This window comes from Phalaenopsis equestris, unplaced genomic scaffold (assembly GCF_001263595.1).
Source record: "Phalaenopsis equestris unplaced genomic scaffold, ASM126359v1 Scaffold000343, whole genome shotgun sequence".
NCBI classification, from domain to species: Eukaryota; Viridiplantae; Streptophyta; class Magnoliopsida; order Asparagales; family Orchidaceae; genus Phalaenopsis; species Phalaenopsis equestris.
The window spans coordinates 758893-771931 of NW_018164785.1; the positions used below are offsets into that span (position 1 = coordinate 758893).

The 13039-nt window shown below is 33.8% G+C and overlaps 1 protein-coding gene across 3 annotated transcripts in view; it reads right to left on the bottom strand.

Annotated features, from left to right (window-relative positions):
* LOC110025951 (serine/threonine-protein kinase Nek6) overlaps positions 1–12206 on the bottom strand; it is a 24120-nt gene extending 11914 nt beyond the window's left edge. The window contains exons 1-8 of one of the 3 annotated variants that reach the window (XM_020726655.1): positions 11907–12206; positions 11561–11627; positions 8833–8898; positions 8114–8160; positions 7886–7931; positions 7550–7630; positions 6586–6628; positions 6418–6467 (exon numbers count right to left, since the gene is read on the bottom strand). In XM_020726655.1, the coding sequence (XP_020582314.1) occupies positions 6418–6467; positions 6586–6628; positions 7550–7630; positions 7886–7931; positions 8114–8160; positions 8833–8898; positions 11561–11627; positions 11907–12010 (504 nt within the window). In that variant the 5' untranslated portion in view covers positions 12011–12206. Of the gene's footprint in view, positions 1–6417; positions 6468–6585; positions 6629–7549; positions 7631–7885; positions 7932–8113; positions 8161–8832; positions 8899–11560; positions 11631–11906 lie in introns of all 3 variants that reach the window. The other 2 variants (XM_020726654.1, XM_020726656.1) reach the window with 2 other exon arrangements.
* Between the last annotated feature and the right edge of the window lie 833 nt (positions 12207–13039).

Consider the following 13039-nt stretch of genomic DNA (forward strand, 5'->3'; position numbering starts at 1 on the left):
ACTAGACCTTGGGGTACTAAAGAGGAAGCACAAACCATCAACCAAAAGTAAGGTCAACAACCTTTAATTTGATCTATCTCACCATTATACAATTATTATATTTTAAACCAATATAAGGTACACTTTGGTGCCCTCAATATTGCCTATTCTAATCATTTTAGAGGCATCTTATATTGATTCAATTCATGTGTTATATGTTAGACCATCTCAATGTTATTTTTTTCTGAAAAGAAAGATCTTTTCTACTTAGCATTGTACTATGTTTGCTTATCATTTGTGGTTTTTTAACAAAAAAAATCCTTACTTCTTCTAAGATCCAAGTGTTAGGAACGTCTAAGCTTTTATGAAGAACCTCATTAAAATCAACTAATTCATATAAGCATGTAAAGAACAAAATTATTTTGCATTATTTGTGAGAATCCTCCCTAGTTTTATTGACTAGCAAATATGACAATCAGTGAGCACCTCATAACAATTACTTTAGCACTCTTATGCATTCCCTTTCAATAAACATGAAATAAGGAAATACTTAGAACATTATTCTAGTTAAACTTTGATGGAGGATGATGCAAACTAAACTATGATGACTCATAAAGGAGCTAATCTATTATTTAGAGCAATCAAGATGGTGCTTGTGATGAATTTCAAATCAATATTTTGAGTGTAACTAAAATATAGCTAATGTCTTACCATTATTGCTGGTACACATTAAGTAGTAGTTCATTAGTTAGATTCCCCATACAATGAATGACCATCCCCATCAATGAATATTAAATTGATATGCCTTCAAAAGCCTTCTAATTTAGCTCACACACTAAGCAAACAATCATCAACGTGACTTCTTGAAAATATAAGATTTAATTTTCCTTTTAATTAAGAAAAAGGTTTTTTCATACACATTATTTTAAAGAAATTTTATCTGTTTTGAAGAAAGAATCCTTTGATCTTGTTAGAATATTGCATAGAACTCTCTTCTCTAACATGCAAAAAACATAACTAAACCTTTCCATGAAAAACTTTTATTGATCTCGCATAAAGCTTCAAAACTTAGGCGACAATGGATTTAAAATATTGCATGTAATTCAAGTATTTGGAGACTATTTTCCAAATGTACAAAAAACTTTTAAAACAAACTCTCCAAATACATGTCTAAATATTAACTTAAAGAAGAGAATCTCTAGACTATGAAAAGAAATACTAATAAATTCATCTAGTTCATATTAACCTCTGTGCATGCAACAAAACTATATATATATATATCTCTTAAATATTTTCCCTTCAATTGCAAGTCCTAGAAAAACTAAAATTTTATTAGCACCAACCAACATGATAGTATAGTTTGGATTTTATCTTCTTAGCAAAAGATTTTGCCATTAACAATATAACAAAAGTGGCAAACCAAACTAAACTACTTTGCATGTTTTGGACTTAAATCTTCTTTATTATATCAAACTAAACTCCCAAAACTAATTTTTATAATTTTTTGAGTTACATTTTAATTATTAAAAATAATTTTAGTGTCAAAATGACATTTAACTTAGAAAATCAATTTGAGCTATCAAATGAGCTCCAAATATTTTGAAAATCTTATGGGGAGTTATCTGAACTTTAAATCACAATATAGATTTAAAATCAAGTCATTTAGATATTTATATTTCCCAAATTAATTTTCTTTGTGTTTTATGATTTTGTGAGAGTTAAGTGTGTTCTTAATGACTTAGCTTATGAAATATTTTCCAAAGGTTTCTCTGGTCACAATAGATTTTCCAAAATTTTCTTGGATTTTTCTAAGCAACATGCAAATTATTATGATTAATTTATGCAAGTAATAGGCATAAATTTGAAAAAGATGGATCTCTGTCTAGAGGTCTTCTTTGACTTTGAAAAAATTGAAAAATATCCTCCAAGACAGAGGCAACGACATGCCAAAATATCAAGCTATGGTGAAATGTCTACATGCATGGAAATTTAAAATACTTAAATCAGTATTTAATTAATTAAAAATAAAATATTAATCAAATAAACTTCAAAATATTTCCACATTGTTCTCCTCTGTTCACTGAGCACTAAGATATTTTTATTTTATTTTTGTGATTTTTCTACACTAAGTTATGGATTTTTGAAGGTAGAAAGCATTTTCTAAATTATTTAAATCCCTATTTTTCTATTTAAACGCGCGGCGCCACGCAATCACGCGATGTCTCCAAAAATAAGTGTGTCTGGTTGGACGCCGCCTTCCACGTAGCTGCTGACTCGACCCGGACTTTATGAACCACGCTCCCATCTAGCGCAATCAGAGCCCTCCATTTGATACACGCACGATCCAACGGCTCCGTGTCATCGTTCCCAAATAGAGTGAAACTGTGACCATTAACATTAAAACCCTAAGATCTCACTCATTTCTTAACCAAATGACCTCGAGTTTGATTCTATGGACTCGTCTAAGTGTGATGAACACATCCATATGGTAAACATGCCATTAAACTAACCCTAATCAAATGGAGAATGAAAATAGGCTCGGGAAGAGGGGAAGTTAAATACCTTTGCTCTGAGAATGGAAGCTTCAATTAGAGGTGCTCGACACGTTCTTGGAGGCCAAGGAGGAGGCTAAGGAGATTAGGGATTGAGCCTCTGGTCGTGGTGAAAGGTCTAGACCCAAATTCGATTAAGGCCAAATTTGGTTGTTGATCAAAGTCTAGCATAGAGGCTCTTTGTGAGAGGGGTTTGATGAGACTTTGTCTTCTTTCACTATGATGAAGGTGTGTGTGATTTTAATTTGATTTTTGTGCACTGTGGAGGTGTGGAGAGTTCTGTCCTGTCTCCGGAAAGGATTTGAGCTAAGAAATTGAACTCCGACAAGGGGAATTAGGGCAAGGAAGTGGTTGAGTTACACTGAGGAGGTCTCAAAGAGGCTATGGGAGCAATTTAGAGGGGTCTCCTTGAGAAAATTTCAGCACCTCTCTCTTGGTCGTGAAGGGGCCATTTTATAGCCATGGCCGGAGAGGGGAGCTCAGGGCCTGGCCTTGGGTGCAAAGGCTTGCTTAGGTGGAAGGCCGAGGAGCTCCAAAGGTTAATGAGGGTGAGGTGGCCTCTGGGGTTGAGATTGGGTTTGATTTGGCCTTGGGGCTTCCAGACTAGGCTGGCCGGCAGGGCCAGGGGAGGTGGTCAGGAAGTCAGGTTAGTTAGGGGGAGGCTTAATTATGATTTACCCCCAAGGGTTAGTGATGATGAAGGAGATTTTTTATTAAATCCCAAATAAAGGAATGAATCCCTTAATTTGAGGATCCATTGGTCCATAGCATGCTTGAGTGGGTTTAGTGTTGTTTAGCCTGGTCCAAAGGAAGAGCTTAGTGGATGTGGAGTCTCAAATTAGGTGGTTAGGTCAATTTTGGTGTATAGGTTCAATTTGAGTCCAAATGACCAAAGGTTGGGCTTGGGTTAGGCTAGCCATGACTTTAAGCCTAATTAATTAATCAAAATACTTTGAGCCCAAATGATTGATAATTGTGTAGATGATTATTGTAATGAAGAGTTTTGGTGAAGGATTGAAATGATTTTGAGTTTAATTGGGGGTTCAATTTGAAGGATTTTGGAAATTTGGTCACTTTGGGCATGTTGGGATAAACTTAGGTCTAGATTGGGCTAGGCTTGGGCTAAGTCCAAATTTATTGTTGAAAATGGTCAATAGGAATGTTATGAAGAGTTTTTAACATAACTTGGGTGCCAATTTTGGGGCTAAGACAGTCAATTTGGTGGAGCTTGGAGACAACCAATTTGGGGCAAATTTGGGAATTTTTGGATATTGGTTGAAATTAAATGAAATTGAGGATTCACCAAGGCTGATTGAAGGTCAAGTTTGATGTGTAGGATTGTTATGAAGAGTTTAGGATTCAAATTGAGGCCAATGGAGTAGGCTATGGGGTTCAATTTGGTGGGATTATGTTATGTAGCCAAAATTGGGGGTTTGACCTAGATCAAAATTGAGCTCAAAGAATGGGCCAATTGAGCTTGTATTTGGTTTAAATTGATCATATGGAAGGTGAATTTGAGTTTAGGATTGAAATTGGCGGAGATTGGGACCAAATTGATGGACATTTAAGGTATATTTGGGGAGATTGGGCCCTTAAAGGCAATTTGGGGGTTTTGGTCAAAATGAGCAAATTGGTCAAATTAGGTCCAATTGAGGGGTCCAAATGGGTTTTGGAGACATTTGGTGTGATTTTGAAGGTTTTTGGAAAGTTTGGGGTGCCAAGGGTATTTTTGTAATTTTGGCAATTTTGGTAAATTTGACATTTTTTATGGTAGTTTTGGGTAATTTGTATGGTAGTTTTGGGTAATTTGGGAATTTGGGTATTTTTAAAAGGTTTGCAGTGATTTTTGAATAAATTTGGATATTTTGGGTGAATTTGAGAATTTTGGCCAAATTTAGGGCTCCAAGGGTATCTAGGTAATTTGGGGGATTTTGGGGCAAAATGCCAAGTTGGATATTTTGGTTGAATTGAGGAGATAACCACCATAAATAAGCTATGGACCAATGGAAAACCCATTTGTGTCCTCTATGTACTGGTCTTAGTTAAACCCTAGCCTAGGGCTAGTGAATTTAGGGGACCATCTACATGAGTCTCCCAAAGGATCAAGGGACCAAAATCAGAAAAATTTGGGTTTAGGGTTGTGAGTGATTGTGAGTGATTGTGAGTGCAAGTGAGTGCCTTAGCCCTAGACTAACACCCAGATTCAACCCTAAGGGTAAGCAGTCCTATGGGAACTCACCTTGAGCTCCCCTATAATGACCCTACTTTCTAAGTGCTAGAGGTTAGGACCAATATGTGGAACTTCAAGTTGAGTAAAGAAGAGGGTAGAATTTCTAATGGTGAGTGTTCCTTTTCTAGTTTTCTAGGAATATTCAACAGGAAAGTCCTATGACTAGACCTTAGGGTACTAAAGAGGAAGCACTAAACCTCAACCAAAAATAAGGTCAACAACCTTTAATTTGATCTATCTCATCATTATACAATTATTTTATTTTAATCTAATATAGGGTACACTTTGGTGCCTTCAACATTGCCTTTTCTAATCATTTTAGAGCCATCTTATATTGATTCAATTCATGTGCTATACGTTAGACCATCTTAATATTATTTTTTTTTGAAAAGAAAGATCTTTTTTACTAAGCAATGTAGTATGTTTGCTTATCATTTGTGGTTTTTTAACAAAAAATCCTTACTTCTTCTAAGATCCGAGTGTTAGGAACGTCTAAAATTTTATGAAATACCTCATTAAAATCAACTAATTCATATAAGCATGTAAAGAACAAAATTATTTGCATTATTTGTAAGAATCCTCCCTACTTTTATTGACTAGCAAATATGACAATAAGTGAGCACCTCATAACAATTACTTTAGCACTCTTATGCATTCCCTTTCAATAAACATGAAACATGGAAATACTTAGAACATCATTCTAGTTAAACATTGATGGAGGATGATGCAAACTAAGCTATGATGACTCATAAAGGAGCTAATCTATTATTTAGAGCAATCAAGAAGGTGCTTGTGATGAATTTCAAATCAATATTTTGAGTGTAACTACAATATAGCTAATGTCTTACCATTATTGCTGGTACACATTAAGTAGTAGTTCATTAGTTAGATTCCCCATACAATGAATGACCATTCCCATCAATGAATATTAAATTGAGATGCCTTCAAAAGCCTTTTAATTTAGCTCACACACTTAGCAAACAATCATCAACGTGACTTCTTGAAAATATAAGATTTAGTTTGCCTTTTAATTAAGAAAAAGGTTTTTTCATACACATTCTTTTAAAGAGGTTTTATCTGTTTTGAAGAAATAATCCTTTGATCTTGTTAGAATATTGCATAGAACTCTCTTCTCTAACATGCAAACAAACATAACTAAACCTTTCCATGAAAAACTTTTATTGATCTCGCGTAAAGCTTTAAAACTTAGGCGACAATGGATTTAAAATTGAAAATATTGCATGTAATTCAAGTACTTGGAGACTATTTTCCAAATGTACAAAAAACTTTTAAAACAAAATCTCCAAATACATGTCTAAATATTAACTTAAAGAAGAGAATCTCTAGACTATGAAAAGAAATACTAATAAATTCATCTAGTTCATATTAACCTCTGTGCATGCAACAAAACTATATATATATATATCTCTTAAATATTTTCCCTTCAATTGCAAGTCCTAGAAAAACTAAAATTTTATTAGCACCAACCAACATGATAGTATAGTTTGGATTTTATCTTCTTAGCAAAAGATTTTGCCATTAACAATATAACAAAAGTGGCAAACCAAACTAAACTACTTTGCATGTTTTGGACTTAAATCTTCTTTATTATATCATACTTTATCAGTGAAGTAGACTATTCAAAAAATAATGTACCGAGGTGGTGAGGTCTTCTGAATTAAGTAGCTTTGCAAGTCCAAAGTCACCTAAAAGATAAAAAGAGGGAAGAATATCCTACCATCATTAAATTGTGAAATTAGAATGTTTACTAAAGCTAAATTCTGACAAAACATTTTATAGATAAGACATTGAAAAGCTACTCACCTAACCGAACATCACCATCCTTGGTGAGGAATATATTTGAGCACTGAAATTAAATAGAAATTTATTTGCAATTATTTCACATGTCAAGAGAAATTTTATTTTAAAAATAACATAACTAGTTTAATCTGTGAGTTATGTTCAATAGTTCGATCAACCACGAGAGTGAAATTTGGCTGAGGTCACTCATGTGCTCCCCGGGTGACTTGATTCGCCTCACAATCCAAGAGATTGGCTCATTCGATAAGGATGACTCGTTTTTAAAGATAAATTGATTGATGTCGTATTATCTCAAAAACTGAGGGGACAACAAACATGTGGACAATTATCAAAATACAAGACTGCTAGGGATAATGTTAATTATAATGTGAAACTCAGAATAAGCTAAATAGGGATAGATAAAAAATCTTTAGAGTATGGCTGTGTAGTTATTTTGTAATGTATAAAAAGATTCTCCATAGATTGGAAAAAAATATTACGTGTGAATAGGTGCAGATTTGGTGATATTATGGTGGTATTGCGGTGATATTCACTGTCATACTATCACAATACTATCAATCCACAGGTTAGTTATTCACACGAGATATTTTTTTTTATAAAGAGAGCAAAATCTACCTAAAAGGAACATTCTTCTCATTTTTTTTTCATACGAAAAAAAAGAGTTTTCCCCTCATTTGGCTCATAACTCCCTTAAGGCTATGCTGAAAAAGGTTATAGACTACTTTCAATATATTACAATGAAACAAAATGTATTTTTTTTTCTTATGAAAGTTATCAAAAGGGCCATTAAAATGAGATAAAATTGCAATTATTTACCTTCAGTTCTCTATGTTTTAAAGGAATTAAGGCTATGCTGAAAAAGGTTGTAGACTACTTTCAATATATTACAATGAAACAAAATGTATTTTTTTTCTTATGGAAGTTATCAAAAGGGCCATAAAAAGGAGATAAAATTGCAATTATTTACCTTCAGATCTCTATGTAGAACACGGTTAGAATGCAAATAATCAATGGATAGAAGTAGTTGTGTCAGCCATTTGCATATTCTCTGCAATTTTAATACAACATAAAAATAAAAAAGGAAAAAATTTTAGTGCAGACCACCCAAATCAACCGTCCCCTTTCATCCATTTTTCAAATTATCATATTTTTCATTTTTATTAAATTTTTAATAAATTTGATTATGACACATGTAAATACATCAGTTCGGTAGTTCATAAAAATCATTTGAATGATTAATTTGTAAATATCAATATTTCGAGTGGTGTTATTATCGCAAAATTTTGATTTTATCCCTACTCACCTCTTCTGAAAAGAGAGATCCTCTTGCCTTCTTTATCTTAGCAGCCCTGCATCAAATTCCTAAATGCAGTGATAAGAGAGTACATAGCTAAAATAAGGAGAAATATTAGGTGCCACCTGCGGCCATCCAATCAAAGGAGAGTGACTCCCTCTCCTCTGATTGGTTGGCCTTAGGTGACACCTAATATTTCTCGCTAAAATAAAGGGTTGTTCTATTCTCATCACATACATATCACCTCCCTCACAGTAAGTAGTCACAATGCACACATAGCAGCCCTGCTAGAGAGATAAAGAAGAGCTCAGTTATCATTGTAATTTGAAGGAAAATTAAAAAAAATTGAGAAAATTTCATTGGGGAGCTTTTATTAGAGAAATATCTTAAAAGAATAATTCTATGATTTTCTTATTAATTTTAAGATAAATTTCATGGAGAAAAAACTTTGTTCTTTTATAAATCAAATTGGTGGATTTGTGGCTTCACTCTTAGAGACAAAGTGTGAAATGAATGTATCCGCGAAAGAGTTGGTGTAGCTCCAACAGTAGACAGGATTAGAGAGAGTCATCTAAAATGGTTTGGTCATATTAAACGTGGACCATCGAATGATCCAGTGAGAAGAGTATGTGTTTTAGATTCGACTTATGATAAGAAATGTATTTGTAGACCTAAAAAGACAACTTTAACACAAGAGAAAAGCGATTCATGTAGCCGACCTGATCACTTAGTGTGAAAAAGTTTTCCGCTATTATATAAATCTAACTAGTATAACTAATATTGAGTTTTTCTTTATGGATAACTTCTTTTATTTTCTTCATAAAGTCTTTTTATTAGAAAGTATAATGGAGTAATGGAGGAACAAATTGAGTGAAACCATCAAGTTGTGAAATCATAAATAGATTAATAATTCAATGAGTTTAAGAGAAAATTAAAAAAAAAATCAATTAAAATACCTCCTCCACCCAACCGTCTTTGTACTCCACAATGTATGGATTAGTAAGGCTCGCCATCAGAGCCATCTGTCGAAGAATGAGTTGATAAAGTTAGAAAGATATGAAATAGAGAATATGAAAAATGATAACATAAAACGAGATGACTTTAAGACTTCATTTGATAATGCGGTGAAGTTCCATTCGGTTGTAGTGAATGCCATAAAATTTTCGTTTGGTGAAAGGAGTATCTTCAGAATGTTTGCGGAAGTTGTATGGCAAGAACGATAAGTTTTCGCCATTTCAGATAGCAATTAGCCTTCCGTTCTACAAATATGACTCTTAATGTGAATTTGCTAAACAAGAATGCTACTTCGAACAAAGCTTAAATTTCTCCTTTTTTTTAAGGGAAGAATTGAAATCAAAATAAACTTTTTTATTCTAAGTTATTTTTAATAAAGATATAATAATATTTTTTTAATTTGTTGTTTTTTAAATATTGAGAGAAAAAATTATGCCAACAATTCCTATATGAATTCAATTACTTATGAAGGACATTAAAATCAAGGTGTATGTTCATACATACCACCAAACTCTTATATATTTAAATATCTAATACTTAAACTAATATTTTACATTTTACATGTATTCAGCCTAATTTTTTCATATCACATTCAAGATATAGTGATTTTAAGTTATATTCAAGGGCTGCTTACATATATGGCACCCGAAACATTGCTATTTACAAATCGGGCACCCTTTTTCGTACATTCTTCAAATTTTCACTCAAATCAAAATTTCTGATAAACCCCTATTTGTATTTTACATTTGGAGAATTTACATACAATACACGAAAAAATGTTCCAAATGGTTCTCAAAGTAGCAGGACAGATTAAATCAAACGCTATAATTAACAGTTTCAGAACTCAAGGCTGACTACCATCAGACCGACCGACCATGAACCCTCTTGACCAACCAATAGCAAACAACTTTCATGATGAAAACTATGAATGCCTATGATCATTCATGGAATTAGCTGGAGCCCGACCTCCCAGTCCGCTGACCATTACTGAATTGACATCAACGAATGTCGATAAGATAATTATGTTTGGCCTTTTTCTCAAATTCAACCGATCATCTCCGGCCTTGCTTTACTATGTACATCGGGATTAGTTCAACACTAATCACAAAGACAAATCGCGGACAGCAAAAGATGTGGTGTGGCTCCACTGGGGCATACCCAGGACGATCCAGGACCGTACGCTCAGCTGGCAGCCTACGAGTAACAGGCAGATGGTGCGCCTCATGTGGTTAAAGGGTAGATCACCCCCTAAGAGTCCGTCAAAAACCAATCCATGCGAAAGAACAAGTCACCTTTCAATCCGAATAGACTGAGAGAATGGAACAAATCTTTCAATTCCAGAACGGTTGACGTGGATCCTCAACAATAATTACCTGACAAAACGGCCACCCAACCTAACGATTGTTTCGCAGCAGCCCGACTTCACAGCCATCCGGCCTCATCCATGGGCCCCACAGGCTAAATTTTTGTACAAACTAATATATCCCCGCCGTACCTACATATTCTAGGGGTACAATATGCACATGTACAATGACCAATTCCTATAAATAGACGGTCCATTTCATGAATAAAAGGAACACAAATTTACTATTCTTTATTGTGCTATTGCTCTATTTTTCACCTCTCTCTCTCTCTCTCTCTCTCATTCTTCAACGCTCTATTGCTTAAGCAGGCCTCTCGGACATATTTAAATTCAACACATACATAGTACCCAATTCTTACGCATTTGCTCATCTCACACCTAGACTTTGATTTTTACATCCAAAACAATGCCTAGACAAGTACATGCATAAGAATTGAGTGTTATGCATGTAAATTTACCATTTCATTTAGCTCAAAAACATCTTCTGATCTTAGATTTTGTAATTTACAATGTAACTATCCCTATATTAGGTTTCAAATACATAAGAATTGAGTGGTATGTATGTAAATCTTTATAAAGTCAATTGTAAAATAAAATTGTAGACTAAAAAAAAAAATAATTTCTCGATGACAGTTTTGTTAGAAGAAAATTTTATGTAAAATAACAATTTAAATAGAGATAAACAAGCATTTTTTTAATTTGGAGAAAATATTACATCAAGAGTCCTGATGCAAAAATACAGTCTCGATGCAAAAATATATCACGACTCCATTCATTATCTGCCACGTGTACAGTCCTGCATCCTTAGTTAAAAAACTAAATAATTTAATACACGATGAGTCTGAACTATATCTGTGACAGATATGTGACAGACAGTGATTGAAATCCTAATACATTTTTTCATCAGAACTCTTGAACGTGAAGATAAAGTGAAGTTTGAACAGCGATTGTGAACTAGAAGTAATAACGATGTTAAAAAATAAATTAATTATATACCACAAAAGTATTAAATAATAATAATAATATATTAACATTATTTATTTTGGTGATCAAGCGATTGTAAAGCAATGGAAATAATGAACCCATGATTAAAATCATTATATGGCATTTTATTTAAATAATTTTATAAATTAACCCAAAATTTTAACATATAAAAATAATCATTAAGCTTAAAAATTAGGAGAAAATAAAATCGTACCTCCCGACGGCCAACCACCTGGCACCACATCGCCATACACCTTATGGGCGGGTCAAGTGGTGTCTCGTGGTTTGCCGTTCGGAAGGAATATTTTTTCAAGAACTAGAACCTCTTGGTGAGCAGTGCGTTGGAACTTCTCCGTCTGCTTCGACAGCCTTATCCTCTTCATTACGTACCTGCTTCCAAAACAAACAAATATCATGCGTATATCAAACGATAAAGGTATAATATAAGCCCATTACATATGGTTAATCGTATGTAATATTTATTTTTTCCAAAACAAAGTCATTTCTCTCTTCATTGTGATGTAATATTACTTCCTGACAAGTAGGTGCGGGTACGTGCAGATTTGATGATATTGAGATGATATTAAGATGTTATTCATCATAATACTATTATAATATCATCACAATATTATCAATCCAGACAAGGAGATACATTAATGGAAAACTTACTTCTTCTTCTCAGTCTTATGAGAGACCAGAAAAGCTGAGCCAAAAGCACCTCTCCCAATCTGCTCCAGAACCACATAGTCATCTCCTCCTCCTCTCTCCATCATCCCTTCAACCTTCTCCTATGTTTCTCTTTCACTCACCATTTAAAACCAGAAACAGAGACAGAGAGAAACAGAGAAAAGAAAAGAGAACAGAATCACGTTGGAGAAAATGAATATGGGTGAGTCAGAGAAAGAGAGCAGAAGATGTGTGATCACAATAATGGCAGAAGGGGTAGATTGGCGCTGAAGTGAATGCATGCTTTTAATTTCATGGAGTTTTGTAGTGTAAAAGTTTGAGCTGAAGTGTGATGTTTGGACAAGAAAAGGAGGCATGATGGTTTGAAAAAGCTTGCTTGTAATTTGGGGGTGGAGGTGTAAGGGGATGGTTGCATGATGGGACCTTGGTTTGGGTTGTTGGCCGTCTGATGATGGATGGACGGCTGTGATTTCTGTTGGGTGTTCGGTTGTTGCATTCTTGTTGATGTGGAGGAGACTTTGGATTTGGTTCAGCTATTTAGATTTTTGTTATGGTATGAAAGTTCAAATATTTGATGTATATAAAGAAATAAGAATTATGTGGTATGTACAAAAATCCACCCCATTTTTTCCCATGAATTGGAAGGGTTTGATTAGATGAAGAACAGATAGTTTTTTAATCCCAAAAATTTGATTAGAAGTTTATGTTTTTAGAAATAAGAATAGGTATTATGGTTAAAAAACTAAGATTGAATGCTTCGTTAATAATAACAAAAATCATAATTTATATCAAATAGAAGAAGTTAATATTCTTGACAAGATTACAGGAGTTTAGCTTATTACCGAAGGTCAAATATCTTAGGTAACAATATTAAAACCTTCGGTAATTAATTTACATGCGGTTTATTCGACGTAGTAAAAATGCTTGTCGGTAATTTAATCATCTACAATGTTGCCGACGGTATTTTAACATCGAAAATTATTAGATGAATATTGTCTGTCGTTGTTGGTTCGATTCCACAACAAGTTATATTATCGGTGATATCAACAATGTACTTAGCCGTTGGAAAAAAGTTGCACTTCTGCCGGTATAGTGTCATGCTTCCGCCGAAAAAT